At 51.1% G+C, this 27,981-nt stretch overlaps 1 protein-coding gene and 1 long non-coding RNA gene across 6 annotated transcripts in view; one reads left to right on the top strand and one right to left on the bottom strand.

The window, feature by feature from the left end:
• Positions 1 to 27,981, bottom strand: part of LOC308462432 — a 223,256-nt gene that overhangs the window by 148,072 nt on the left and 47,203 nt on the right. The gene's annotated exons all lie outside the window — the stretch shown is intronic.
• TMEM107 (transmembrane protein 107) lies at positions 3,729 to 26,137 on the top strand. Of its 5 annotated transcripts, XM_080980061.1 has the most exons (7): positions 3,729 to 3,853; positions 5,984 to 6,102; positions 8,449 to 8,516; positions 21,475 to 21,575; positions 22,124 to 22,220; positions 24,308 to 24,427; positions 25,541 to 26,137. In XM_080980061.1, exons 1-7 carry the CDS (start codon positions 3,805 to 3,807, stop codon positions 25,608 to 25,610), a joined length of 624 nt encoding a protein of 207 aa, XP_080836187.1. In that variant the 5' UTR covers positions 3,729 to 3,804; the 3' UTR covers positions 25,611 to 26,137. The 5 variants fall into 5 exon arrangements, with proteins under 5 accessions (XP_080836187.1, XP_080836184.1, XP_080836183.1 ...); XM_080980058.1 differs by lacking the exon at positions 22,124 to 22,220 and having other exon boundaries at positions 3,734 to 3,853; positions 24,331 to 24,427; XM_080980057.1 differs by lacking the exon at positions 24,308 to 24,427 and having other exon boundaries at positions 3,735 to 3,853.

Here is a 27,981-nt window from a genome sequence, read left to right as displayed (position 1 = left end):
ATACGGTATGTTGTCCAATGTGGTGTTGTTGTTTTTTGGATGGGGCCTCTCTTTTCTGGGGCGGTGGTCGATTCCCTTCCTTTCCCTGTACTGATTGACAAAGAATGCTCTTTGACATCTCATAATTAGGACTAATAATAGAGTTGGAAAGGAATCCCAAGGGTTATCTAGCTCAACGCCCTGCAATGCAATGAACCTGGACTATAACTGTGGATCAGGCCTGGAGTGGCCTAATCCAGCAACGGGGTGGTGGGGGAAATTGGTGAGGTGTTTTCTTTTCCTTAAGATGTTCTTGTCTGCTGAATTTATGTATATTCCCTAGAGTGGAGGGCTGCTTTTCTTTTTGAAGAAACCCAAGGCAGAATTTTTCTGGATCCTGGCTTGATTTTTAAATAAATGGTTTTCTCTCTGATACCAAAAAAAGGAAAAAAATATGTGTGCCTTCATTTTCTATGTAGGGCGTGCCTTTTAAGACAAAGGAATGTCCTGGTCTTATCTGCTGCTTTAATAATAATAATAATAATAATAATAATAATATTTGTACCCCACCCACTCTGGGCGGCTTCCAAGAAATTATAAATGCATCATAAAACATCAAACATTAAAACTTCCCAATACATCCATGCGCTGAGCGGTGCAAACGGTCCATTCCACATATCACAACACTGCAAAATTCACTCGTTTCAAGTGTTATGGAATCAGCTCACCAACCTCTCGCCTTCCAGCACCACACAGTCAGGGGCTGATGGGAGTTGTAGTCCAAAACATCTGGATGGGTGGGTGATGGCTGCAGTAGTCTCTGGCAAATTCCCCAAAGGGAGAGGGTTAGCGGTGGTGGAGAGGTGCTGTGGACTTAACAGATGATGTTGGACTCCAAGTCCCATCAGCCCAGGCCAGCATGATGGGAGTTGTAGTCCATCAACATCTTGGGGCTGGAGCACCAGTTCCTTAAGGCAGAGTTAGTCTCTGCTCAAGGCTAGTGGAGAGGGTCGGCCACACAGGGATTCAAAAACACGCATAGAATCTCATTTCTGAACTGCTTTTAGCCTCTGTCCTGAGATCCATCAATCAGAGCTTTTGTGCAAAAGACATGCAGTTAGGATTAAAAATTTGCTGAATCCAGGGATCCGTGCACTGCACCTGAAGCAAGCAGAGTTCACAGCCCTCCCAGGCAAATGCCTCTTTCTGGATACCCCGAATTATCTTCAATTATCACAATTATGGGAGGCAGGTGGGTGGGGCGGGAACCATTCTGTTGCTTGTTGCTTAAAAGGGGGAAACCCAGAGATCCACCCGCAGATCCACTTCCTGCTCGCTCCTTTACATGCTCTGCAGCTCAAAACGTGAGATGCAGCTGTGAACTGTTGCAGACGGCCAGAGTGATCTTATAGATGCTTCGGGAAAATCTTTTCCCGCAGATGGCATTGGTGGTTCAGTGGTAGAATTCTCGCCTGCCACGCGGGAGGCCCGGGTTCGATTCCCGGCCAATGCAACTTGCATTTTTTTCTCTCTTCCTTTCTCAGTTTCTTTTTCTGTCCCCAAAATATTTCCCCACGCGCCACAGTCCCACCCTTGCATTATTTTCCTCGCCGAGTAGCCCCAGGCAAAGTGTGCGTCGCAGGCAAATTCCTTCCTTTCAGATCTCCCGGTTTGAATCCTGGTTATGTTTGCTTTTTTTAAGCTCGACAACTGTCTGGATGGAGAAAGGAGGAGGGGATTTAAAAATTCCTAGTCGATCGCTCCACTCGGCTTCAGGCGATCGTCAAAGCAGACTCAGAAGTTGTTCTTGCAAGACGGGCGTGCAATAGCAAGCAATGCGAAAGGATGGTTAGAAAGCATGAAATGCTGTTGAGTATTTTATTTTTGCATGCACGCCGTGCTTTTTAAACTTTGCTTGTTTTAAAGCAGTATAATTTGGGATATTGGGGAGGTTTGGAACGGGAGAGTTAAAAAAAAAAAAAAGGCACCGCTGGGATTCGAACCCAGGATCTCCTGTTTACTAGACAGGCGCTTTAACCAACTAAGCCACGGCGCCACTTGGCAAACGGGCTGCCCGCTCTGTAATCTCACTATGTATAGATGCAAACAAAACAAAAATGCAGTTCGGTTCTTTCAGGAAGCAGTTGCTGGACGGCTGGAAACTCTTAAAAGCGAGATCGGGCAGTGGAAGAATTATTTACGTGTTCTCATTTACGTGGAAAACTATTGCGTGCAGCTAGAGGGCTGCAAACGTGCAATGCATCTTTGCAAGATGGCCATTTTGTGCACGCGCGACACAACCCTGTTCAGGGCGCGCTGCACTTGCTCAGGGACCTGGGCCTCCTCTCGGCCTTTTGCTGGGTAAAACAAAAGGATTTCTTGACGCAAATGTAGAGGAAGGGGCGGGTGGTGTATATAAGAGTTAAAAACATCGTTAGTTCCCCTGCTTTGTGCAAAGAGCAAATGGTTTGCAATTTGCAAGTTTGCAATGACGGCTGCAGATTGTCAGTACAAAGAGGCGTCAGCGGAAGCTGCAAGAGGCCGGAGGGGGATGTAGCTCAGTGGTAGAGCGCGTGCTTCGCATGTACGAGGCCCCGGGTTCAATCCCCGGCATCTCCAGGTGTTTTTGCTTGGCGCTCCAACAATAATCGTAATTTAAAAAAATAAAAGGCAGCGGAGCTGCTTCTCATTCCGGGTGTTTTCCAAAAATCAAAACAGGTTTACCTGCTTGAATCGGTGAAATAAAATTCCCGCTCGAAGTTTGGGGACTTAGGCGGTTTGCAATGAGACGCCAGATGCGTTGCAGCTGCTGCTTTTCTAGAAATACTGTAATCTAGCAAACCGGCTGCGTGTGATGAATTTCCAAGGCTGGAGTTTTCCAGCTTTGCTTTTTCTGCTTTTTTATTTTGCGCTCTCTGTGTATTTGTCCTACTGCATGAAACCTGGGGGGGGGGGGGGCAGCGACACCCGTTGATATAATCTAGCAAGATGCAATGAAAAAACACCCCCCTTTTCAACCGCCTGCGAAAATGAGAGCGGAAACATGGGCTAATCATTATTAGTGGTAGCGAATTCGCAGCGGCGCAGCTTGTTGGTCGTCTGCTCTTCCAGATGGAGAGAGGGAGAGGAGAAGGGCGAGCGGTTTAAATCGGATTCTGCAAGCAAAAACCCGCGCAAAATAAGCACGCTGTGAGCAGGATTCGAACCTACGCAGGGAGTCCCCATTGGATTTCAAGTCCAACGCCTTAACCACTCGGCCATCACAGCTCCGTATAACCGCTGCTATTACCATATCCAAAAGTAGATAATCGGTGTTGGGAAGAAAATTCGTTGGATCGCCTTTTCTTCTTTCTTTCTTTCTTTCTTTCTTTCTTTCTTTCTTTCTTTCTTTCTGACAAATTTTGCAAGGGGAAAATGAGCTGCTATGGTTTGTAAAATGTCTAAGCAAGAGGGAAAACAGCTGCAAATAAAAATGATGACAAATATTCAGAAGCTGGCATTTTCCTGCAGTTACTATTATCCCCTGGGCCATTGGGGGTCCTTAGAAAAGGGGAAAATAACAATAAAGGACTTGGCTGCTTTGCAATGCAGCATCATGCTTCATTTCACCCTCCCCCTTTGGATATGTGAGTGGTTTGTAAGCTCCTGCCCTAAATCTATCACATATATTCGTAGTCGCGGCGGCGGGTGAAACCGACTTTTTCCAGCGGGTTCAGAAAAGCTGGTGAGAACAACAATACGGCAAGTAAAGGGTTAAGCCGACAGCCTCTTTGCCCGCAGGCAAAATGGCCGGCTCAGACTCGCCCGTGATCTCAAGCTCTCGCGATGGGAAAAAGAAGCTTCGAGGCTTCCGAAGCGGTTGTCAGGGGCAACGGTGAGGCCTAACGGCGAGGCCCTGAGCCCGAGGGGCGGTATGCGGCGCTCGCGTATATCGAGCTTGGGGCCAAAATGGTTGGCGGGAGACGGGGGTGCAGTGGGGGAAGGCTTGACATGGTTGTTTTAGGCGAAATTCGGCGGGCTATAACTGCTCTGTCGTTTTTCAAATCTATTGTTTGAGGCGGGATTAAGGGCGCATGCGCATTTGTGCCTGCCTGACATGGGGCGAGGGTCGTGCGACCCTCTTTGCACCTCTTTTGGTGTCTAATCGATTAAGGAGGTGGTTGTTGGGGGGGAGCGTATGGCCTCTTTCTGGTGCAAGCAGGGTGAACCCCTCACCCTCCCATCCCAACTTTTAAAAGGATTTTAGATTGCTTGTTATAATAATAATAATAATAATAATAATAATAATAATAATAATAATAATAAAATAATTTATTTATTTATACCCCGCCCTCCCCAGCCAAGACCGGGCTCAGGGCGGCTAACAACCAATAATAATAACAAGTTGATTAAAGTACAATTTAAAAGATTGTGATACAACATTAAAACATTAGGATGCAGCCTCTTCATAGGAGGCGAAAGGAAAAAGAAAGGGGGAGGGAATCAAACTGATTCTAAGCCAAAGGCCAGGTGGAACAACTCTGTCTTACAGGCCCTGCGGAAAGAAATCAGATCCCACAGGCCCTGGTCTCTATAAAAGTTTTGCCGCTTTTAAAATACAGTTTTATGTGCAATAAAAGATGCTGCCAGAATGTTCTTGGCGAGGCACTGTTTACAAAAACCGCATAGAACAGATCTTAGGGGGGGAAACACAACCTATGTTTTCATGGTGGCTGGTGGAAAACTGGTTTTGTTTGCTGTATTGCAGCAAGCTCATATTTTATTGTCGTTTGCTGCAGTTGAGGTTTGTGGATCTAATTTTGTGCTGCTCGTGGACCATTTCGTGCTTAACATTCGCTTTGTTCACAGATGGACGTATTAAATTGGGAGCAGAAAATGCGTTACCCTCCAGATGCTTGGGGACTCCAGCTCCCAGCATCCTTGACCATTTGGCCATGCCGGCTGGGGCTGATGGGAGTTGGAGTCCATCCACATCTGGAGGGCACATGTTGGCTACCGCTGTTCTGCATGGTGGGGTCAAACAAAGGATGATACCTTTCTCTCTTTTGTCAAAGAATGGAGGAATTGATTTCGTATTTACGGGACCGCCTCTCCTGGTCTGCCCCGCAGAGGACCTTAAGGTCCATGAATAACCATAGTTTAGAGGTCCCGGGCCCTAAGGAAGTCACACTATCCTCCACCAGGGCCAGGGTCTTTTCAGTGATGGCTCCGACCTGGTGGAATGCTCTGTCCCATGAGACCAGGGCCATTCAGGATTTAACCTCCTTCCGCCGGGCCTGTAAGACAGAGCTATTCCGCCTGGCCTTTAATTTGAATCCAGCCTGATCTTTATTTCCCTTCTCTTCCCTCCCCCTCCCCTTTTATGAAGATTACCTGCTCTGGGATCCCACAGCTAATTCTCCCCTGGTCTCCTCGCTGGCCCAAATAGGACCAACTTAGCCAGCTAGCCCTGGTGATCATCTAATGTTTATTGGATGGATTTCCCCCCTAAATTGATTTTTGAATTCTGAATTTTATTCTTATTCATGTTTTTATACCATATTTTATGCTGCTTTTACAATTAAGTGTTTTAAATTTGTTGTTAGCTGCCCTGAGCCCAGTTTCTGAACCGGGAAGGGCAGGGTATAAATAAAAAAATATTATTATTTATTATTATTATTTATTTTGGCACTCTGTCTCTAAACCTGTATTTTCTTCATCTAGCACGTAAACGGTAAATCATGCACCCACAAGAGACTGTGATGGCCATCATATTGGATGGCTTTGAAAGAGGATTCAAATTCATGGAAGATTGTAAAGCTATCAGTGGCTACTAGTCATGAAGGCTTTCTGCCTCTGAACAGGGTCTTGCTTGCGGGTTTCTATAGGCATCTGGTTAGCCACTGTCAGAAATGGATCCTAGACTAACACACACACACACACACACACACACACACACACTTCAGCAGCCAGGCTCTTGGGTTCCTACTGATGTCCCTGCCTCTCTCTTGTCTTTTACTGCCAGGATTTCTCAACTTTTGGGTGCTGGGAGAGACAATGCCTTTGGTCACCGGACTGGTTCCCTCACGATTCCTGACCCTCACGGCCCATTTGGTCATCGTCATCACCATCTTCTGGTCCAGGGTGAGAAACCTGTTCCCAGCCTCCAAACTCCATCCCTTCCCCTTCTCAACGTGCTCCTATTTCTTTTTTTTAACGGTGTGATGGGCCTTATGCTTTCCAAAGAGGAGCTTCTGTCTCCCACAAGTACCGTATTTTTTGCTCTGTAAGATGCACTTTTCCCCCTCCCAAAATTAAGGGGAAATGTGTGTGCGCCTTATGGAGCGAATTCAGGCTCCATGGCTTCAGTGAAAGCAATGCGAAGCCTCCGGAGCGCAGCGTTGCTTTCGCTGAAGCCTGGAGAGCGAGAGGGGTCAGTGCGCACTGACCCCTCTCGCTCTCCTGGCTTCAGGGATAGCTGCCCGATCCCTCTTGCTCTCCTGGCTTCGCTTTGCTGGAGAGGCGCTGCGCAGCTTTCCCTCTCTGCGCAGCACCCCTTCAGCGAAGCGGGAGGAGAAATGGAAGGGGCTCCGTTTTTCCTGCCGCTTCGCTGAGAGGGAGAGAGATTTTTTTTCTTGTTCTCCCCCTCTAAAACTAGGTGCGTCTTATGGTTGGGTGCGTCCTATAGAGCGAAAAATACGGTAAGCGTCAACAAAAATAAGACCCCGATTCCAGCCTTTGCCCAAGACGGGCAGTTTGCCTGGCGCCGTTAAATATGGCCTTCTGAGAGCAGATGCCTCGCAGGGATGGGGCAGGAATGTGATTTTAGTTCAAGGATTGGTGGGTGGAATAGAGATTATACTGTTGGCCCTCATAGATGGCATGTGAGGAGGGTGGGGTGCCCAGTGTTTGTGCGCTGATCCCCTTAAGAGGCGCACTGGAGTGGCGGGGAGAGGCGAGATAGGAGTTTGCTTTTCCCCCTGGCAACCCTGGTTATTTCTCAAGTTGGTGCCACGCCACACTTTGAGAACCCTTTCCCAACCTTGAGCAGCCTTTCCCAACCTGGTGCCCTTCACAGGGCCGTGCTAGATGGAACCAATGATTTATTATTATTTATTAAATTTGTATACAGTGGTACCTTGGTTTACGAACTTAATCCGTTCCTGAAGTCCATTCTTAAACCAAATCCGTTCTTAAACCAAGGCGCGCTTTCCCTAACGAGGCCTCCCGCCGCCGGTGCCCATCGACCGTTCGGCTTCCGTTCGTAGACCAAGGTAAAATTCAGATACCGGAACACTACTTCCGGTTTTGCGGAGTTTTTAAACTGAATTACAGATGCTTCAGGTTACAGACTCCGCTAACCCGGAAATAGTACCTTGGGTTAAGAACTTTGCTTCAGGATGAGAACAGAAATAGCGGTGTGGCGGCCCCATTAGCTAAAGTGGTGCTTCAGGTTAAGAACAGTTTCAGGTTAAGAACGGACCTCGAGAATGAATTAAGTTCTTAACCCCAGGTACCACTGTAGTTCGTAAACAGGACTGTTCGTAAAGTGAGGTACCACTGTACTAGTCTTCATTTTACGTTCACAGGGTGGTTCATGGCATAAAAATACAAAATGAAAAACGTAATACATAATATTTTGGGAGTTCTAGCTGCTCTAGAGAGAAAGGGATTCTGGGAAGCAAGAAACCTGGACCTTTTTCAAGTACTGAGAGGGAATGGCGTTGTCACTCCCACCACATGTGGGGTGTTGTAGAGAACAGCCTAACGTTTGGACCGCACAGTAATTCTGCTGACCTCTCTTGATTTTGTCACGCCTCTGAATGTTCCTGCTTCTTTGCGTACCTCTATTTCTTGCCACAGAAGAACGGGATGGGAACAGGGTGAGAGCCAGTGTGGGTGTAGTAGTTAGAGTGTTGGACTAGGACATGGGTAGGGAAACTAAGGCCCGGGGGCCAGATCCGGCCCAATCGCCTTCTCAATCTGGCCTGTGGACGGTCCGGGAATCAGCGTGTTTTTACATGAGTAGAATGTGTCCTTTTATTTAAAATGCATCTCTGGGTTATTTGTGGGGCATAGGAATTCATTCATTATTTTTTTGTTCAAAATATAGTCTGGCCCCCCACAAGGTCTGAGGGACAGTGGACCGGCCCCCTGCTGAAAAGTCTGCTGTCCCCTGGACTAGGATCTGAGGGGGGACCAGGGTTCAAATCCCTACTCGGCCATGAAGCCTACTGGGTGGCCTTGGGCCAGTCACGGCCTCTCAGCCTACCTCGCAGGGTTGTTGGGAGGGTACAGTGGGGGAAACCATGTGCACCACCTGGAGCTCCTTGGAGGAAAGGTGTGATATAAATGTAAATAAATACAAAATAGATAAAGCATAATGGAACCGGTGCAGTAGTAAAGAGGTTATGAGGCTATTGCTACCTTGTTCTTGTGATGGGTGAATGCATGGCCTAAACGGTGGTTTTTCTGTCTTCTGCAATCCAGGAAAACAATGTCCGCGCTTCCCTGCCTCTCCAGTGCACCCAGGAGGAGTTTGAGAACCAAGACACGGAGTAAGTGCTCTGCCTGGGACTTTCTCTGCTACAGCCCTTCTCTGTGTACCTCTGCTGCTCTTCATTTTTTTATGCTTTTAAAAAGGTTTTTGGTTGCAGTGGCCATAACTTGAAACAGGCTCCCAAGAGAAATACGCGGATTTATTTTTGTAGGCTTTTCCAGAACATGTATTTAAAACAAGGACTTAGATCCCGCTGCATCTTTTAAAGCTTGTTAATAATAATATTATTAATAGTAATCTGTTACTTATACCCCACCCGTCTGACTGGGTTGCCCCAGTTGTTAGATTTTCAGATTATCTGAATGTTGCTTTGCTCTGCTTTATTTGTAAGGCACTTTGATTGTTTTTAGAAAGGTGGGATATAAATATTAGGAAAATATGTATATTAACAGCCCCTAAAAGCAAGCTGATAAAGACATAAAAATATGTGTTCCCTGCCTTCCTCTGCCCTGTTCCTTTTGGCTACCTAATAACATTCATGGTCTGAAAGGTTTCCTTTTGAAATGTGGATTTATGAATCTGTGCTTGCAAGGTGTGCAAATAATAATGGTGAAAGCTGTGTGTTTGTATGTTGTAACCTCACATTGCTGTTCCATCGCCCTTCTTTTTCTGGAGCTGCTGAGAGTGCTGATGTCTCCCAGCTTCTCATGTTTTTCATCATCTAGCAAACGTCAGCGCTGGATGACGCTGATGCCATATTTATTTATACCCTACCCTTTTCAGATTATAAACGAGAACCGCTGAAAACGTAGAAAAAGTAATCATTAAGGACACCGATAGAATTCAGACCATATACATATTAAAAATCTGTTTAAAACATACAAGAAAAACACAGATAATGGCACCTCTCTGTCCTGCAAAAGGGTTGGGAGCTTGCTGTCTTTACAGCAGATGTGGCCACTGCTCCACCTAGCTGACAGCAGCCGTAAATCCAGGTTTAGATTAAAGCCCTGAAGGGGTGGGGGGGGGATGGCGTGAGAAGAGAAGGAGCAGGACTGCTGCTGGAGCTGATTATAGACTGCCTCTTCTCATCCGAGGACTGACAAAGTTGGCCACGGATCAGTCTGTTGCCTCTGCTGCCAAGGCTGATGGTGCTTTAAACGTGCACTCGAGGGAAAGGCTTCTGCTTCTTTTTTTAAAGGTGATGGAGGGTTAAAAATAAAGGCAGGCAAGAAGATGGGCCAATTACCGGTATATTTTTTTGCAGTGGGAAATTCCAGACAATTAGCCTTCAAGAGGAGCTTGTGTTTGCCTAGGGCTCTAATGTCCTTCATACTTGGCATATTTGCTAAGAAATTCCAGGCCTGATCGTATTGCATTGGTGGTTCAGTGGTAGAATTCTCGCCTGCCACGCGGGAGGCCCGGGTTCGATTCCCGGCCAATGCATGACACCATAATTTTATAAACCTCTATCCTATCCCTCTTTTATTGCCAGCTTTCAACTTGTTGTTGTCGTTTAGTCGTTTAGTCTTGTCCGACTCTTCGTGACCCCCTGGGCCAGAGCACGCCAGGCACTCCTGTCTTCCACTGCCTCCCGCAGTTGGGTCAAACTCATGCTGGTAGCTTCGAGAACACTATCCAACCATCTCGTCCTTTGTTGTCCCCTTCTCCTTGCGCCCTCCATCTTTCCCAACATCAGGGTCTTTTCCAGGAAGTCTTCTCTTCTCATGAGGTGGCCAAAGTCTTGGAGTCTCAGCTTCAGGATCTGTCCTTCCAGTGAGCACTCAGGGCTGATTTCCTTCAGAATGGATAGGTTTGATCTTCTTGCAGTCCATGGGACTCTCAAGAGCCTCCTCCAGCACCATAATTCAAAAGCATAAATTCTTCGGCGATCAGCCTTCTTTATGGTCCAGCTCTCACTTCCATACATCACTACTGGGAAAACCATAGGTTTAAGGATAAGGACCTTTGTCGGCAAGGTGGTGTCTCTGCTTTTTAAGATGCTGTCTAGGTTTGTCATCGCTTTTCTCCCAAGGAGCAGGCGTCTTTTAATTTCGTGGCTGCTGTCACCATCTGCAGTGATCATGGAGCCCAAGAAAATAAAATCTCTCACTGCCTCCATTTCTTCCCCTTCTGTTTGCCAGGAGGTGATGGGCCCAGTGGCCGTGATCTTCGTTTTTTTGATGTTGAGCTTCAGACCCTATTTTGCGCTCTCCTCTGTCACCCTCATTAAAAGGTTCTTTAATTCCTCCTCACTTTCTGCCATCAAGGTTGTGGCATCTGCATATCTGACTTAACATGTCCCAAATCATCCATGACCACCATTGCCCATGCTGGCTGGGACTGATAGAAGCTGTGGTCCAAGCAGCAGTCAGAGGCCTCAGGTTCCCCACCGCTGGCTTTGTGGCTTGCCTTTTCTCTGTGAGTGTGGAGGAATGACTGCTGGGAGGAGCGCAGAGAGGAAGAACACTGTGATGCATCTACATCGGCACAACTGGATGCCTTGATCTGCCCCACCTGCAGCAAAACATGTCTCTCCTGCATTGGTCTCTACAGCCACAACAGGCGCTGTAACCTTCCAGTAGTTTGACATCACAGCCAAAGGTGCAGTCCTCCATTGTATTCCGAGACAGAGGGATGCTGTGATGGGATGATGAGCTGCTTGTGCGTAAAATCGTATCCCCTCAGAGTTTGTTCAAGTCCACAAACCTCTGTCTGTGACGGAGCCCCTCAGACATGGCTCCTCTAGTCACTAGCAGATTCCGACAGTGGTTGCTTTCGGAATCGCTTCCAACATAAAAGCTCCTTAACGGAAACACGTCTTCTGGACTCTCTGCGTGACAGTTTCCGGCGAGGAGTGGGTGTCCCTACAGGAGGTCCTGAAACCTCCCCACTGTTTTCGCTGGAAGTGTCTCTGAGCCATCCCTCCAGCTCACTTTCCCTCCGCTCACCTCCTCTCCCCCTACTGGTTCCTTCTTCAGCTGCTGAGTCTCTCCCAACCTGTGTGAGCCCCTTCACCTCCCTTCCTTCCGATGGCAGTTCCCTGACATCCACCTCCCCTCCAGGGCCCCCTTCACCCCCTCTCGCCCCCTCCTCTACGGGCGGTGAGGAGGCAAAACCCCGGAATGAACTTCCTTCATCTTCCGATGTCTCGAACACTTCTCTCCACCTGTTGCGGTTCCTGGTCTCGAAGTACTCCTCCTCCTCAGAGTCCATCTCCCCTTCCCCTTCCGAGTCCGGGAATCCTTCCAACTCCTCCTCCTCATCGGTGGTCCCAAAGTATTCCCTCCGGAACCTCTCCACAGGCTGAGGTTTCCTTGGGAACCTTTGATGGAACGTTTCTAACTGTGCTGGTCCCGGGGGGAAGGTTACTGTTACCGTAGTCAAAGTTCAGTCCTAAGTCACTAGCCTGGAGATAGTCCACAAAGTGCGAGGTGAGGTCCGAAACAGGGAGCCGGGCGGGGACAGGAACACTCGAAGATCAGAAGCAGGTAGCCGGGCGGGGAACAGGAACACTGGAGGAACAGGACTGGATGCTGGCCAAAACAGCTCTTCAATGACGACGTTGCTCCCGCAACCTGGGACCGGGCTGACTGCCCTTTATCTTCTCTAAGGCCAGGGGCGGTCCCGGCCCCCAGGAGCCCCGCCTCTCCTGGCCTTAAGGCGAGCACTCCTCCTGGGAGAAACCAGTTCCCTTCGCCTCTCTGCCCTAAGCCTCTGCAGTTCAGGAGAGGCCGAAGGGTTACTGGGCCCCGGGGAAGGCTCACCTGTAGACACTGAGTCCTCAAGCACCTCTGGGGCCAGAATGGTTTCACCTGGTGCCTGCTCCTGAGGATCTGGCACAGGTGCAGGCTCCTCAGAATCTAGGCCTTGCCCCAGTTCAGCCGGCCCTGGAGGCGGGGACTCCTGTGCCGGCTGGGATTCCTCCGGTTCACTCTCAGAATCGGAATCCCAGGCCATCACACCATCCCCCCTCCCAGGCCCCCCCCTTAATCGAGGGTCTGGACCCGGCTTGCTGGGGTACGCCGCATGGAACTCTCGGAGGCAGGCAGGCGCGTGGACGTTGGCCGCTGGTTCCCAGGAACGGTCCTCCGGCCCATACCCCTTCCAGTCAATGAGATACTGCAGCTTTCCCCTGCGGTATCGGGAGTCCAGAATGCGTTCCACCTCGTACTCAGGCTCTCCCTGAACCAAAACTGGCTGCGGTCGGGGACGGTCCGGGTGGAACTCGTCGGGTGGGGCCACCGGACTCAGAAGGGACCTGTGGAATACCGGGTGAACCTTCAGGGTTGCGGGCAACTGGAGACGGAATGCCACAGGCGAGACCTGGTTCACGATAGGGAACGGGCCGGTGAAACGGGCGTTCAGCTTCCGCGAAGGTCGAGAAGGGTGGAGGTGGCGAGTGGAGAGCCATACCAGGTCACCGACGTGGAGTTCCGGCCCCACCTGGCGGTGGCGGTCGGCCTGGACCTTGTACGCCTCCTTGGCCTGGCGCAGCTGCTCCATCAACAGCTGTTGCTGGGACTGGAGCTCCTGAAGCCACTCTGTCACCGCAGGGACCGCAGATGCCGGCAGCACATCCGGAAACAACCGTGGATGAAAACCGTAACTGGCCTGGAACGGGGTCTGCTGGGTGGATGCACTCACCGCGTTGTTGTAAGCGAACTCCGCCAATGCTAGGTGGTCGACCCAGTCATCCTGCTGGTAGCTGCAGTAGCACCGGAGGTACTGTTCCAGCACCGTGTTCGCCCGTTCCGTCTGGCCATCAGTCTGTGGGTGGTAGGCAGATGAGAGACAGACCTCTGTTCCGAGGGCCTGGTGCAAAGCACGCCAAAACCGGGACGTGAACTGAACGCCACGGTCGGACACCACACGCTCAGGTAGGCCATGCAGGCGGAAGACATGCTGAAGGTACAGCTGAGCGGTTTCCTTAGCTGAGGGTACGGATGGGCAGGGGGCACAGTGCACCATCTTCGTGAAATGGTCAGAGAAAACTAGAAGGCAGGTGCAGCCACGAGACGGGGGTAGCTCCACTACAAAGTCCAGAGAAACCGTGTGCCAAGGACGTGGTGGAACCGGCAACGGCTGAAGAAGGCCGGGGGGTCGCCCGGTAGGCCCCTTGGCCCGCTGGCAGACATCACAACCAGCGACGTAGCGAGCCACGTCAGCCTTCAGACGGGGCCACCAAAACTCACGGCTTACCAGATGGGTGGTCCGATACCGCCCAAAGTGCCCTGCTGCTGGAGCATCATGGGTCATCCGGAGAACCTCAGCCCGCAGCGGCCCTGGCGGGATGTACAGGCGCCCGTGGTGCAGCAGAAGGCCCTGATGCAGGACCAGCCCCGGGTACTGAGGGCATGACCCTTCGGCCAGTTCCTGGAGTTGTTCCTGGGCCCAAGCGTCGACCCGCTGCTGTTCCCGCACCCGAGCCTGCAGTGGCTCAGCCTCCTGGGTGGCCAGGAATGCAGCCGGTGGTAGGATCGTGGTGGGTACTGCCTGCTGTACCGTGTCTGTGTTGTCTTCAGGTTTCCGGGACAGGGCATCTGCCTTCTGGTTTTGGGAGCTAGGGATCCGGAACTGGAACCGGGAAAAGAACAACGCCCACCGGATCTGCCTTTGGTTCAGCTTGCGGGTGGTCTGGGGGTACTCCAGGTTCCGGTGGTCGGTTCTCACCTCCACCGGGTGTCGTGCCCCCTCAAGATGGTGGCGCCAGACCTCAAAAGCCACCTTGATGGCCAGTAGTTCCCGCTCCCATACAGTATAGTTACGCTCCGCCGGCAGGAGCTGGCGGGAATAAAAGGCGCAGGGTAAGAGTGGCGCATCAGGTCCGTACTGCTGAGACAAGACGGCACCGAGAGCCGTACTGGAGGCGTCAGTCTCTACCACAAAGGGTCGAGAAGGATCCGGATGTTGCAAGATCGGCGCTCTCTGGAAACAGGCCTTCAACCCCTGAAACGCCTCCTCTGCCTCGCTGTCCCAGGAAAACGGCGTCTTGGGGCGCAGTAGCCGGGTCAATGGGGTAGTGCGACGAGCGTAACCCGCAATGAAGGTCCGGTAATAGTTGGCGAACCCCAGGAAACGCTGTAGGTCCTTGCGGTTCCGAGGTGCCGCCCATTCCCGAACCGCTGCCACCTTCCCAGGATCCATCTGCACCCCATCTGGAGAGAGTCGGTGACCCAGAAAATCCACTGTCTGCTGATGGAACTCGCACTTGCTGAGCTTCGCATACAGGCGGTGCTCCCGCAAGCGCTGCAGCACGGTCCGGACATGACCCTCGTGGCGAGCCGGGTCACGGGAGAAAATCAAAATGTCATCCAGGTACACCACCATGTACTTGTCCAGCAAGTCCTGGAACACGTGGTTGATGTACCGTTGGAACACAGCGGGCGCGTTGCACAATCCGAAGGGCATAACCAGGTATTCGAACTGCCCGTACCGGGTCCCGAATGCTGTCTTCCACTCATCCCCGGCTCTGATCCTAATTAAATTGTAGGCCCCCCGGAGGTCAAGCTTGGTGAACATCTGCGCCCCTTGCACCCGCTCCAGCAACTCCGAAATAAGGGGCAAGGGGTACCGGTCCGGGATGGTAATTTTGTTCAGGGCCCGGTAATCATGGCAAAGGCGAAGCTCCCCACATTTCTTCTTAACGAAGAGTACTGGCGCAGCGGTGGGTGAGGTAGAAGGCCTAATGAACCCACGCTCTAGGTTCTTGCGCAGGAAGTCCTGCAAAGCTTCGCGCTCTGGCTCTGTTAGAGAGTATAAGCGACTCACCGGCAGGGGCGCTCCGGGCTGGAGGTCTATGCCGCAGTCAAAAGACCGATGCGGCGGCAGCTGGTCTGCCCCCCGTTCCTCGAACACGTCTTGGTAGTCCCGGTACACGGCTGGGAGCGTGGGTGCTGCCTCCTCAGTGGGTGCGGCCGCTAGCATCTTGGACCGAGCATGGGGGCATGGGTCTGGGAAGTGCACAGTCCGATTAACCCAGTCAATCTGAACATTGTGAGCCTCCAACCAGTCCATTCCAACCGTTGCTGAAGCGCCGCAACCACATCGCTTAACTGCTGAACGGTGTGGGTCAAGGCCTGGTTCTCCTGGGCCAATGCCACCAGCGCAGCTGCCTGGTCAACCATGGCCTCTGGCTGTTCCCGAACGCACCCCAACGAAGGGGGAGTGCGGGTGTGGCGGGAGCAAACTGTGCTGGTCCTGGGGGGAAGGTTACTGTTACCGTAGTCAAAGTTCAGTCCTAAGTCACTAGCCTGGAGATAGTCCACAAAGTGCGAGGTGAGGTCCGAAACAGGGAGCCGGGCGGGGACAGGAACACTCGAAGATCAGAAGCAGGTAGCCGGGCGGGGAACAGGAACACTGGAGGAACAGGACTGGATGCTGGCCAAAACAGCTCTTCAATGACGACGTTGCTCCCGCAACCTGGGACCGGGCTGACTGCCCTTTATCTTCTCTAAGGCCAGGGGCGGTCCCGGCCCCCAGGAGCCCCGCCTCTCCTGGCCTTAAGGCGAGCACTCCTCCTGGGAGAAACCAGTTCCCTTCGCCTCTCTGCCCTAAGCCTCTGCAGTTCAGGAGAGGCCGAAGGGTTACTGGGCCCCGGGGAAGGCTCACCTGTAGACACTGAGTCCTCAAGCACCTCTGGGGCCAGAATGGTTTCACCTGGTGCCTGCTCCTGAGGATCTGGCACAGGTGCAGGCTCCTCAGAATCTAGGCCTTGCCCCAGTTCAGCCGGCCCTGGAGGCGGGGACTCCTGTGCCGGCTGGGATTCCTCCGGTTCACTCTCAGAATCGGAATCCCAGGCCATCACACTATCAATACCTCGTCATTGATATCTTCTGCCATTACCCAAGTGTTTTCTGACTCCGGTTCTCCTTCCCACGCTACCAAATACTCCACCTGATCCCCCTTCCACCTGGCGTCGAGGATTTCTGCCACGTGGCTGCTGCATTCTCTTTCTTCTATGACCGGTCCCCGAGTGGCCATCCCTTCTCGTCCCCCCTCATACGGTGACAGTAACGACCTGTGAAATACTGGGTGCAGTTTCATGTGGTTGGGTAACCGGAGCCTGAAAGCCACTGGGTTGACCTGTTGAATGACCTCAAAGGGACCCAATCTCCTGGGTCTTAATTTCTTACAACCTCCTTTGAACGGCAACCCTTGGGTTGACAGCCACACCCTATCTCCCACCCTTATGGTTTCACCTTCCCTTCGGTTCTTGTCTGCCTGCCTCTTGTATTCTTCCTTCGCCCTTTCTAAGTTGAGTTGGAGCTGACGATGGATTGCTTCCATTTCTTCTACAAAATGCTCGGCTGCCGGGACGCTCCATCTCTCCCCTTCTCCCCCTGGGAAAGCCCCGGGATGACACCCATAATTAGCTAAGAAGGGGCTCATCCCTGTGGACACATTCTCGGCATTGTTGTAGGCAAATTCCGCCAGCGCCAACTTTTCTACCCAGTCATTCTCTCTGTCATTGACATAACACCTCAGGTATTGCTGGAGGACACCGTTTGCTCTTTCCGCCTGCCCGTTGGTTTCAGGGTGCCGGGCAGTCGAAAAGTTGACCTCCACCTGCAGTAAGCTCATGAGCTTCCTCCAGAACCTGGAAGTAAATTGTTTTCCTCGGTCTGAGACCACCCTCAATGGCACCCCGTGCAACCTAAAAATGTGTTCTACAAATAACTTCGCTGTCTCTTCCGCCGTGACTGCATGCGAGCAGGCTACAAAGTGGCACATCTTTGTTAGTAGGTCTACCACCACCATGATGGCTGTTTTCCCCTTGGACTTCGGCAGATCAGTCATAAAATCTATCGACACTGCCTCCCAAGGTCGTTCTGGGGTTGGTAAGGGTTCTAATAGCCCCGCCGGCGCCCGCCTCTCCCCTTTGGCTCGCTGGCATTGCTCGCACCCTCTTACATACTCCCGTACATCTTCCCTCACCTTAGGCCACCAAAATTCCCTGGTGACCAACCACATGGTTTTGTGTTGTCCAAAATGCCCCGCCGTGGGGCTGTCGTGCAACTGCTTGAGTACCCTCCCCCTTAAGTCTCCTTCAGGGATATACAGTGCCCCTTTGTAATACAAAGCTCCATTTCTTTCCTCGAAACCCCCTGGTTCCTCTCCCTCACCCCTAAGACCTCTGAGCTTATTCTGGGCATATTCATCATTCTCTGTTTCCTCTACCAGTTCTCTTTGTCCCACCAATGCCGCCCCACACACCCAGCGGTCCTCTGGAATGACATGTCTCTCTTCGGGTGCTCCCTCCCCCTCCAAATATTCAGGTTTGCGAGAGAGAGCGTCCGCCCTAATGTTCTCTGGGCCTGGCACGTAACAAATCTCAAAGTTAAATTTGGAGAACTCCTGGGCCCATCTCACTTGCCGTTGGTTGAGCACTCGTGCCGTCCTCCAATACTCTAGGTTCTTGTGGTCAGGGCACACTTGCACCTTATGTTGTGCGCCAATTAGCAGGTGCCTCCATCTCCGGAACGTCTCATGAATGGCTAGTAGTTCTCTGTCATACACCGTGTAGTTCCTCTCGGATTTGTTCAGCTTTCGCGAAAAAAAGGCACACGGTCTCCACTCTGACTCCTCCTTCCCTGGCTGCAGAAGCACCGCCCCAATAGCTCTGTCTGATGCGTCAGTTTCCACTCTCATCGGTTTTTGTAAATCCACATGCAGGAGTTGTTGTTCCGAGGTGAAGGCCCTTTTTAGTTCCTCAAATGCTCGCTCCACCTCCTCAGTCCAAACGAACTTCTTCTTACTGCTGAGACAGTCCGTAATGGGCGCCGTCAGGTGGGCAAAGTTTCGGATGAACTTACGATAGAAGTTCCCAAATCCTAGGAACCTCTGCACATCCTTCCTTGTTTTGGGTGTTTTCCATTCCAGCACCGCCTGGACCTTGCCGGGATCCATGGCCAATCCCTTGTCTGACAGGTGATACCCCAGGAATTCCACCTCCTTGGTATGAAACTGACACTTCTCCAGTTTCACCCACAGCTGGTTGGCTTGCAGCCTGCTCAACACTTCTCTGACGTCTCTCACATGCTGCTCCTCATTCTCAGAATACACGCAACACGTCGTCTAAGAAGGCCACACAATTCTTGTAAAGCAAAGGCCCCAGGACGTGGTTCATAAACGATTGAAAGCACGCGGAGCCTGCTTGTAGGCCGAAGGGCATAACGAGATATTCAAATGCCCCTAAAGGGGTGAACATGGTGGTTTTCCATTCATCCCCCTTCCTTATTCGTATCAGGTTGTACGCCCCCCTTAGGTCCAGCTTTGTGAAAATCTTTCCCTTCCGCACCCTTGTCAAAATGTCGTCAATTCTGGGCATAGGGAAGGCCACTGGTTCTGACACTGCGTTTAAGGCCCTGAAATCACACACCAGCCTCGGCTTGTCCGTGTTTTTTTTATCCACAAAAAACACTGGGCTGCCCCCCACCGCCCTGGACTCTCTGATGAACCCTCTCTTCAGGTTCTTGTCAATGAACGCCCTTAGCTCCTGCATCTCTCTGTCTGACATGGCGTACAGCTTGCCTACAGGGAGCTGTGCCCCAGGGAGTAAATTGATTTGACAGTCAAAGGGTCTATGCGGGGGTAGTTGGTCAGCTTCCCTTTCGCTGAAGACGTCGCGGAGATCTGCGTATTGTCGTGGTACCTTCACTTTCTCCGTTACTTCAGTCCCTGCTAGGGTGGCTTGGGCCCCTGCCAAACCCTTTCCCTCTTTGCAGTGTTCTAAGCAATGTGCTGAACCAAAAGAAACCACTCTCTGATGCCAGCCCACCAGCGGATCATGTAACGCTAGCCAGCTCATCCCCAATATAATGGGAGCTCCTCCCAAGGTGGCCACATTAAACGCTATCAGTTCGGTGTGCCTTGCCACCTTCATTATCATTGGGACGGTCTGCAAGCTGACTTCTCCTCCCAACAGCTCCCTGCCATCGATCGTGGTCACCTGCAGGGGGTTGCTTAAAGGGATCGTCTGTATCTGGTGTTCAGCTGCAAACTCTTTGCTCATGAAATTGCAGGAGCTGCCTGAGTCCAACAGCGCCTTTATCTTTAGAGGGTGTCCGTTTGGCAGCTCTAGCGCCACTTCTATCACTAGGGCGGGTTTAGGAGGTTCTGGCGTGGGCACTTTCACGGCTCTTTGGCCTGGCTGCTGTGCCCCGACGGTGGCAGCCAGGCGTTGGCTTTTACTTGCTCCGGTATTTCTTCCTCCCTTCCCTCCACAGCTCCCACCATCCCTTGCCATTCCTTCCTCTGGGGGCAGACTCTGGCAAAGTGACCTGGCTGTTGGCAGAGATAGCATTTCCGGGCGCCTTTTCCCTCCTTCTTTCCCCCCTCACTGGGCTTTGAAACTGCGCGCGCGCGCGCTGTTCCGATTTCCATCGGCTCTGCCGGCGGGAAAGTTGGCTCTGGAATGTCTGGAATGCGGAACTCCTTCCAACGTTCCCCCTTCCCTTCCCGCCTCTCCAATGCTCTCGCCTCCTGGCGCGCTCCTATGGTCAGCGCAGATTTGGTCAGCTGGTCCATAGAATCCGCCCTGGGGCCCCGGGAAAGTTTGTCTTTCACAGCCGAAGAAAGCCCTTCTTCAAATAGCATTTGAATGGGTTCCGCCGATAAGTCCCACCCCAATCTGTGAACCAGCATGGTGAACTCAGTCCAGTACTCACGGACAGATCGGCTCCCCTGTTTGCAAGCCATTAACTGTCTGCGCACCACTCCCTGTTCAATATCGCTGGAAAACATCAGATCCATGGCGCGAAAGAACTTCATCGTGTCCTTTAGGACGTCACTATTCTCTGCCATCAGGGGTCTAACCCAGTCTCTTGCCCCCTTTTCAAGATGCCCAATCACGAAAGCCACTCGTGATTCCTCGTCAGGGAATTCATCAAACTGCAGATTGAGGGCATATTGCATCTCTGTCCGAAAGCCATGATAGTCTTTGGGCTCCCCCCCAAACTTCTGCACCAATCCTGGTACCTTCCTGGCGAGCTGGGTGGCTTTCCCCTTTTTGTCTGCATCCTGAGCCCTCCTCTCCTCAAGCCTCGCCATCTGCAGCGCTAGCTGGACCTCCAACACCCGGTACCTTTCTTCCAGGCTTGGACCCGCTCCAGCTCCTGCTTCTCCGGTTCCGGCTGGGTTGCTCATGATGCCTTCTCCTGCACAAGCTGCTTTCAAAGACTGTCGGAATGCTGTGATGGGATGATGAGCTGCTTGTGCGTAAAATCGTATCCCCTCAGAGTTTGTTCAAGTCCACAAACCTCTGTCTGTGACGGAGCCCCTCAGACATGGCTCCTCTAGTCACTAGCAGATTCCGACAGTGGTTGCTTTCGGAATCGCTTCCAACATAAAAGCTCCTTAACGGAAACACGTCTTCTGGACTCTCTGCGTGACAGTTTCCGGCGAGGAGTGGGTGTCCCTACAGGAGGTCCTGAAACCTCCCCACTGTTTTCGCTGGAAGTGTCTCTGAGCCATCCCTCCAGCTCACTTTCCCTCCGCTCACCTCCTCTCCCCCTACTGGTTCCTTCTTCAGCTGCTGAGTCTCTCCCAACCTGTGTGAGCCCCTTCACCTCCCTTCCTTCCGATGGCAGTTCCCTGACAGATGCCAACAACAAATATTGTGTGTGTGTGTGTGTGTGAGAGAGAGAGAGAGAGAGAGAGAGAGAGAGAGAGGGAGGGAGGATTGGGGCGCTGGGTGGGGAGAGAGAGACCAATTACTGTACAGTCATACCTCATGTTACGTTTGCTTCAGGTTACGTCCCGCGGTGACCCGGAAGTACCGGAAAGGGTTACTTCCGGGTTTTGCCGCTTGCGCAGACGCGCAAAATGACGTCACGCACATGCGCAGAAGTGACGGATTGTAACCCGCGCGTGCACAGATGCGCCACTGCGGGTTTCGCTCTTTTCATGTTGCGAACAGGCCTCCGCAACCAGAGGTACCACTGTAATTGGGCTCAGAATTTCAGGTTTTCTAGAGACACAAGACGTAACCCTCCCTGTGGTTTTCCTCCCTTCAGGATGGTGGTTGCCCTGTCGGTGACGCTTGGGCTTTTTGCGGTGGAGTTGGCTGGCTTTCTCTCTGGAGTGTCCATGTTCAACAATGTGCAGAGCCTCTTCTGTATCCTTTGAAAAGGGGATAGACTGGACATAGGTTACCTGGGGTCTTTGTGGGGTGGGTGGCAGAGGGAAGCCACAGAGAGGGCAACTTGGACTCATCAGACCTGCAAATTGAGGCAGCCGAACCTGAGAGCTTCAAAAAACTGAACTCAGATGCCCATGTTATCTCGTGCAGGTGGGCACCAGAAGGAGTTGAGGCCCATTGGATGCCCGCTCCTGGCCGCTTTGCCAAAGCACTTACGTCTCAGTCCGTCAGGCAGCGTTCTTCAGCCTTGTGGCCCCCCATGTCGTAGGACTACAACGCCCATCATCCCTGACCCACTGGCTAAGCTAGCAGTGGACGATGGGAGTTGTAGTCCTACGACATCTGGGGACGCAAGGCTGAGGAATGCTGGTAGGCAGTTCCCACGTGGGAACGCGGAAGTTCTGGGTTGTTGCCGTCTCCTGTGTAGGCCAGCCCTGATGCCCCACAGCTCCCCCAGGAGGACTCGAGGGGTTCCTGCCCTTCACGCGTTGTTGCTCCCTGACTGAGCCTCCTTTCCGCTCCAGCCACAGGCGCCCACGCCTCTGCCTCCGTCACGTTGCTCTTCTTCCTCTTTGAACAGTGGGACAGCGGTCTGTACTGGTGGATCTTTGCTTTCTGCAGGTCAGTCGAGACGGTGGCCACCTCTGGTGGCAGAGCTTTGCGAGGCAAGGGGTTTCCTTCCCTTGCTGCCCATCGCCGAAGTGGCGGGAGTAATAATAATAATAATAATATTTATTTATACTCCACCCTCCCCAGCCAAAGCCGGGCTCAGGGTGGCTAACAAGCAATAATAAAAACAAGTTGAATGAATACAACTTAAAAACAAGATTAAAATACAACAATTAAAATACAGTATTAAAATATTAAAATGTAGCCTCATCGCAGGAGGAGAAGGGAAAAGAAAAAAGAAAGAGGGGAGGGAATCAAATTGGCTCCAAGCCAAAGGTCAGGCGGAACAACTCTGTCTTACAGGCCCTGCGGAAAGAAATCAGATCCTGCAGGGCCCTGGTCTCATGAGGCAGAGCGTTCCACCAGGCCGGAGCCAGTGTTGAAAAGGCCCTGGCTCTGGTTGAGGCTAATCTGACTTCCTTAGGGCCTGGGACCAGTAGGGTGTTGCTATTTATGGACCTTGAGACTCTCCGTGGGGCATACCGGGAGAGGCGGTCCCGTAGGTACGAGGGTCCTAGGCTGTGAAGGGCTTTAAAGATCAAAACCAGCACCTTAAATCTGACTCTGTACTCCACCGGGAGCCAGTGCAGCTGGGAAAGCACTGGGTGAACATGCTCCCATGGCAGAGACCCCGTGAGGAGCCTCGCTGCAGCATTCTGCACCCGCTGGAGTTTCTGGGACAGCTTCAAGGGCAGCCCCGCGTAGAGCGAATTACAGTAGTCAAGCCTGGAGGTGACCGTCGCATGGATCACTGTGGCCAGGTTGGGGTGGGAAAGGTAAGGGACCAACTGCTTGATGCGGCGAAGTTGGAAGAAATGCTTAGCAGAAGAAATGCAGAAACTGGGGCTGCATTGGCCAGGAATGGCCGGCATTCCTACTCCAGAGAAAGTAGCTGGGTTCAAAGCGGAGAAGGGTGTCTTGGGATGTTTGTGGCCTCCGTAGGATCGATGTCCCTGCCGCTAGAAGGGGCCCCCACTGCTGTTTTATTCATTAAAATACACCAGCTGGTGGCCCTCCAGATTTTGCTGAACTACAGCTCCCATCATCCTTGGTCGTGGACCATGCTTGCTGGGGAGTTGTAGTTCAGCAACACCTGGTGGTCAAAGGTTCCTCACAACCGAATTATATCTGGCCTGATCTGTCCCCTGAAGGAGCCCTCAAATTTACTAATAAGCATTGTAAATGCCTTTGGTACAGTGGTGCCTCGCAAGACGAAAAGAATCCGTTCCGGGAGTCTCTTCGTCTTGCGGGTTTTTTCGTCTTGCGAAGCAAGCCCATTAGCGGTTTAGCGGATTAGCGCTACAGTATTAGCGGCTTAGCGGGCTTAGCGGATCAGCTGATAAGCGGCTTAGCGATCAGCTGTTAAGCGGCTTAGCCGATCAGCTGATAAGCGGTTTAGCGGCTTGGGAAAAGGGGGGGGGGAGGAAAAAACCCCCTAACCCTAACCCTAACCCTAACCCTAACCCCTAACCCCTAACCCTAACCCTAACCCTAACCCTAACCCCTAACCCTAACCCCTAACCCTAACCCCTAACCCTAACCCTAACCCTAACCCTAACCCTAACCCTAACCCTCGCAAGACATTTTCGTCTTGCGAAGCAAGCACATAGGAAATTCGTTTTGCGAAGCACCTCCAAAATGGAAAACCCTTTCATCTAGCGGGTTTTCCGTCTTGTGAGGCATTCGTCTTGCGGGGCACCACTGTATCTTGGATAGCCCCAACTATTGGGGGGGGGGGTGTCTCTGTGACCTAAACATAGCTGTAAACGTTTCCCTTTTTTTAAGGGAAATTCCCTTATTCCGAATAGGATTCCTCGCAAGAAAAGGGAAACGTTGACAGCTATGGACCTAAATCACATTTGATCCAGCAAATGCTCACGGGGGGAGTGGCTGATCTCTCATCCTTGGTGTCGGGATGGTTTCTTCTCTCTCCCAGTTCACCCCCAGGCTCAAAATGTCTGGCACCTCTCTGTGCCAGCGCAGGCTGCTCAGGTCACGTGGGGCTGCCTGCCACTGCAGGCCTCACTTTACAACGCCAGTTTCCCTGACTGCTCCCCCCTAGCTTTGGCTGCCCACTGCAGCGCCTCCATCTGCCTCTCCTTTTTCGTCTTTGAGCGCTGGGAGACGGTCACGTACTGGTACATCATGGGCTTCTGCAGGTAGACTCTTAGCTCTGTATGTGGGTGGATATACCATACAGTGGTACCTCGGGTTAAGAACTTTGCTTCAGCAGGAGTCCCCATTAGCTAAAGTGGTGCTTCAGGTTAAGAACAGTTTCGGATTAAGAACGGACCTCCGGAACGAATTAAGTACTTAACCCGAGGTACCACTGTCCATTTTTCCGTGTATAAGATGCCCCCATGTATAAGACACTCCCTATTTAGGGGGGACTAAATTTAAAGAAAATGAGTGGAGATGACCCAAAGTTGTTGAGCTTTTTTTAGGGGGAATTGCATGCGCACTAATGGATGGTCAGGAGATAAATTCCATTCAGTTCCTAAACTGGCATATTGGCAATAACCACAATATGGTATGCTTATCTTATATGGTGTTCCATGTGTCACTGCTTTGAGGATTCTAATGTTCCTTGTATGTAGATATCATACCAGATGGAAAACTTGAAGGTGTGGCACGATATCTTATTTAGGAACTGAATGGACTTTATCTCCTGACCATCCATTGGAATTTAATTTTTCAGGATATGTTCTGTTTGCATGATGTGTTGGTCTATGGAATTACACGTTGTGAGATATTATATGTTGAATTGTGTTTGAAATAGAAGTTACATAGTCAAAAACAGCCTGTTATGTTGTGTGTGTTGTGGGCTTCCCACAGGCATTTAGCTGCCACCTTGAGAATGGGAATCTGGACTAGATGGGCAGTAGGCCCTTCCTATGTTTTCTTTTCTTTCTTCCTTTTTAAATTTTTTATTTATTTTGATTTTACATATACATACATACACACATCAAATAATCAGAATATTAAAAAAGAAAAAGCATATCAGCAATGAAAATGAAAAAAAAGCCTCAAAAACAAGCATTTTCAAATACAATTCTTCGTAGCGAGTGCAAGCGTCTTTTTGCAACTTCTGGCTTGACTCCTTGATTCCTAACATGATTCCTAACATGTTAGGAACCTTCCTATGTTTTCATATGTGTGTGTGTTTCACATGTTTGATCCCCAGCCGTTGTTTTTCTTCCCCCAGGAAGGGGGAAGCCCTTCTCCTTAGCACTGACCCCCTCCCTTCTCTGTCCGTCTTCACCCCCTGACAGTGCCTTGCCTGCCGCTGTGGAGATACTGCTTTTCATCTCAGTCTTGGGCTTGAAGAAGAAGCCCCTGTGAAGCCCCCTGCCACCCCAGAGGAGACCTTTGTTGGGGACGACTCCAGGTGGGCAAGAAAACCAACTAGCAGAGCCAAGCTACGCTGGCACGGGGAAACAGAGACTGAGCACAGTTGGGGAGAACAGGTAGGATGAACGAGCCACCTGTTCGAGGGCTCTGACCCTCCCTGGTATCACATTGCCAGCTGCCACCCACAGTTCCAGCAACACAGATCTGTCTTCTGCGCTGCCTGCTGCCTCCCCCCAGCGGTAATCGTGGTAACAGCGCCCTGTTGCTGCAGAAAGCCACGCGTTTATTCACACGTGCTTTTTCCAGCTTCTGATCATGCATCTGCAGTGCCAAAATGCCTCCTTCAGAAGAAATGGTGATGCCCAAGCCTGTAGCCCAATGGGCCGCCCTGCAAAAGGGACTAAGGGGGCATAACGGGTGTGTAAAATTTATTCAGGACATTTGATTGTAGTTAGAGAATGCTGTATGAGGATTTATTACACTTTTTTACCTGAATAAAATAGCATCCTTCTTATGAATTCGCCACTTGGATTGCAATCATTAAAGTACAGGGGTACCTCGGGTTACAGACGCTTCAGGTTACAGACGCCGCTAACCCAGAAATAGTACCTCGGGTTAAGAACTTTGCTTCAGGATGAGAACAGAAATTGCATGGCGGCGGCACGGGAGGCCCCATTAGCTAAAGTGGTGCCTCAGGTTAAGAACAGTTTCAGGTTAAGAACGGACCTCGGAATGAATTAAGTTCTTAACCCGAGGTACCACTGTAGTGTTGATGAAGTCTGTTGGTTTATGTAGATCAGCTGGGGCTGAAAACATTTGGAGAGCCGCAGGTTGGAGGAAGGTGATATCGACTGACTCTCATCTCCCCCTTCTTGCCTTGGCCGCTATCGCCAAGTTAAACTAGTATATGAAACAAGAGCCCTTTAATGGCTACGTAGTTCAATTCCAAGGATAACAATAATAATAAATTATTATTTATACCCCGCCCATCTGGCTGGGTTTCCCCAGCCACTCTGGGCGGCTTCCAACAAAATAATAAAAATACAATAAAACATCAGACATTAAACAGGGCTGTGAAATCTAGCTTGCACCAGATAACTTCGTGGGCCAAATGTCGCCATTCTCCTGCTTCTAAGCTCTTGCAGCTCTCCCATAGTCTCTCCTTCCTCACTGGGCCCCGTTTTGCTTCTGCTGAGACTTCATCTCCAGGCCTGTGGGAAAGATGGCTAGGACAATGGATAATAGACTGGACTGGACCATGGAGTTGTTGTTTAGTCATTTAGTCGTGTCCGCCTCTTTGTGACCCCCTGGACCAGAGCACGCCAGGCACTCCTGTCTTCCACTGCCTCCCGCAGTTTGGTCAAACTCATGCTGGTAGCTTCGAGAACGTTGTCCCACCATCTCGTCCTCTGTCGCCCCCTTGTCCTTGTGCCCTCCATCTTTCCCAACATCAGGGTCTTTTCCAGGGAGTCCTCTCTTCTCATGAGGTGGCCAAAGTCTTGGAGCCTCAGCTTCAGGATCTGTCCTTCCAGTGAGCACTCAGGGCTGATTTCCTTCAGAATGGAGAGGTTTGATCTTCTTGCAGTCCATGGGACTCTCAAGAGTCTCCTCCAGCACCATAATTCAAAAGCATCCATTCTTTGGCGATCAGCCTTCTTTGTGGTCCAGCTCTCACTTGCATACATCACTACTGGGAAAACCAGAGCTTTAACTATACGGACCTTTGTTGGCAAGGTGATGTCCCTGCTTTTTAACATGCTGTCTAGGTTTGTCATTGCTTTTCTCCCAAGAAGCAGGCGTCTTTTAATTTCGTGACTGCTGTCACCATCTGCAGCAATCATGGAGCCCAAGAAAGTAAAATCTCTCACTGCCTCCATTTCTTCCCCTTCTATTTGCCAGGAGATGATGGGACCAGTGGCCATGATATTCGTTTTTTTGATGTTGAGCTTCAAACCATATTTTGCGCTCTCCTCTTTCACCTTCATTAAAAGATTCTTTAAAGGTTCATTAAAAGGGCTATGGAGACTGGAGCTCAAATTCCTGCCCAGCCATGAAGAAGTTCACTGGGTCCAGTTGGGACATTTCAGGATAATGCCAGAAGGCTGCTATGAGGATGCAATGAATAGGTCACGCCTCCCTTTTTCTGCCGCAAAGACCCAGGAAGAAGGCTGGGAGACCAAATTTAATTATTACATTTATATACCCTATTTATCTTCCAAGAAGATCAAGGTGTCGTACATGGCTCTCCTCCCTGTTTCATCCCTGCAACAACCCTGTGAGGTAGGTTATGACAAATATGTTGGCGATGGCTATTCTTTTTGCAATAGCTTTGCGGGGGGTGGAGGGGCTTGTAATGTGTTGT

This window comes from Podarcis pityusensis (assembly GCF_964106645.2).
Source record: "Podarcis pityusensis genome assembly, chromosome: 13".
Lineage (NCBI taxonomy): Eukaryota > Metazoa > Chordata > Lepidosauria > Squamata > Lacertidae > Podarcis > Podarcis pityusensis.
The sequence above is the reverse complement of the archived record's forward strand: the minus strand, read 5'-3'. Positions and strand labels throughout refer to the sequence as shown.

Excerpts from the sequence above, each read along its gene's own strand:
- TMEM107 (XM_080980061.1), top strand. The coding sequence starts at position 3,805 with ATGGGAAAAAGAAGCTTCGAGGCTTCCGAAGCGGTTGTCAGGGGCAAC. Across the intron at positions 3,854-5,983 it reads AGCGGTTGTCAGGGGCAACG|GATTTCTCAACTTTTGGGTG; the intron begins GTGAGGCCTAAC and ends TTTTACTGCCAG. Across the intron at positions 8,517-21,474 it reads TTTGAGAACCAAGACACGGA|GATGGTGGTTGCCCTGTCGG; the intron begins GTAAGTGCTCTG and ends TCCTCCCTTCAG.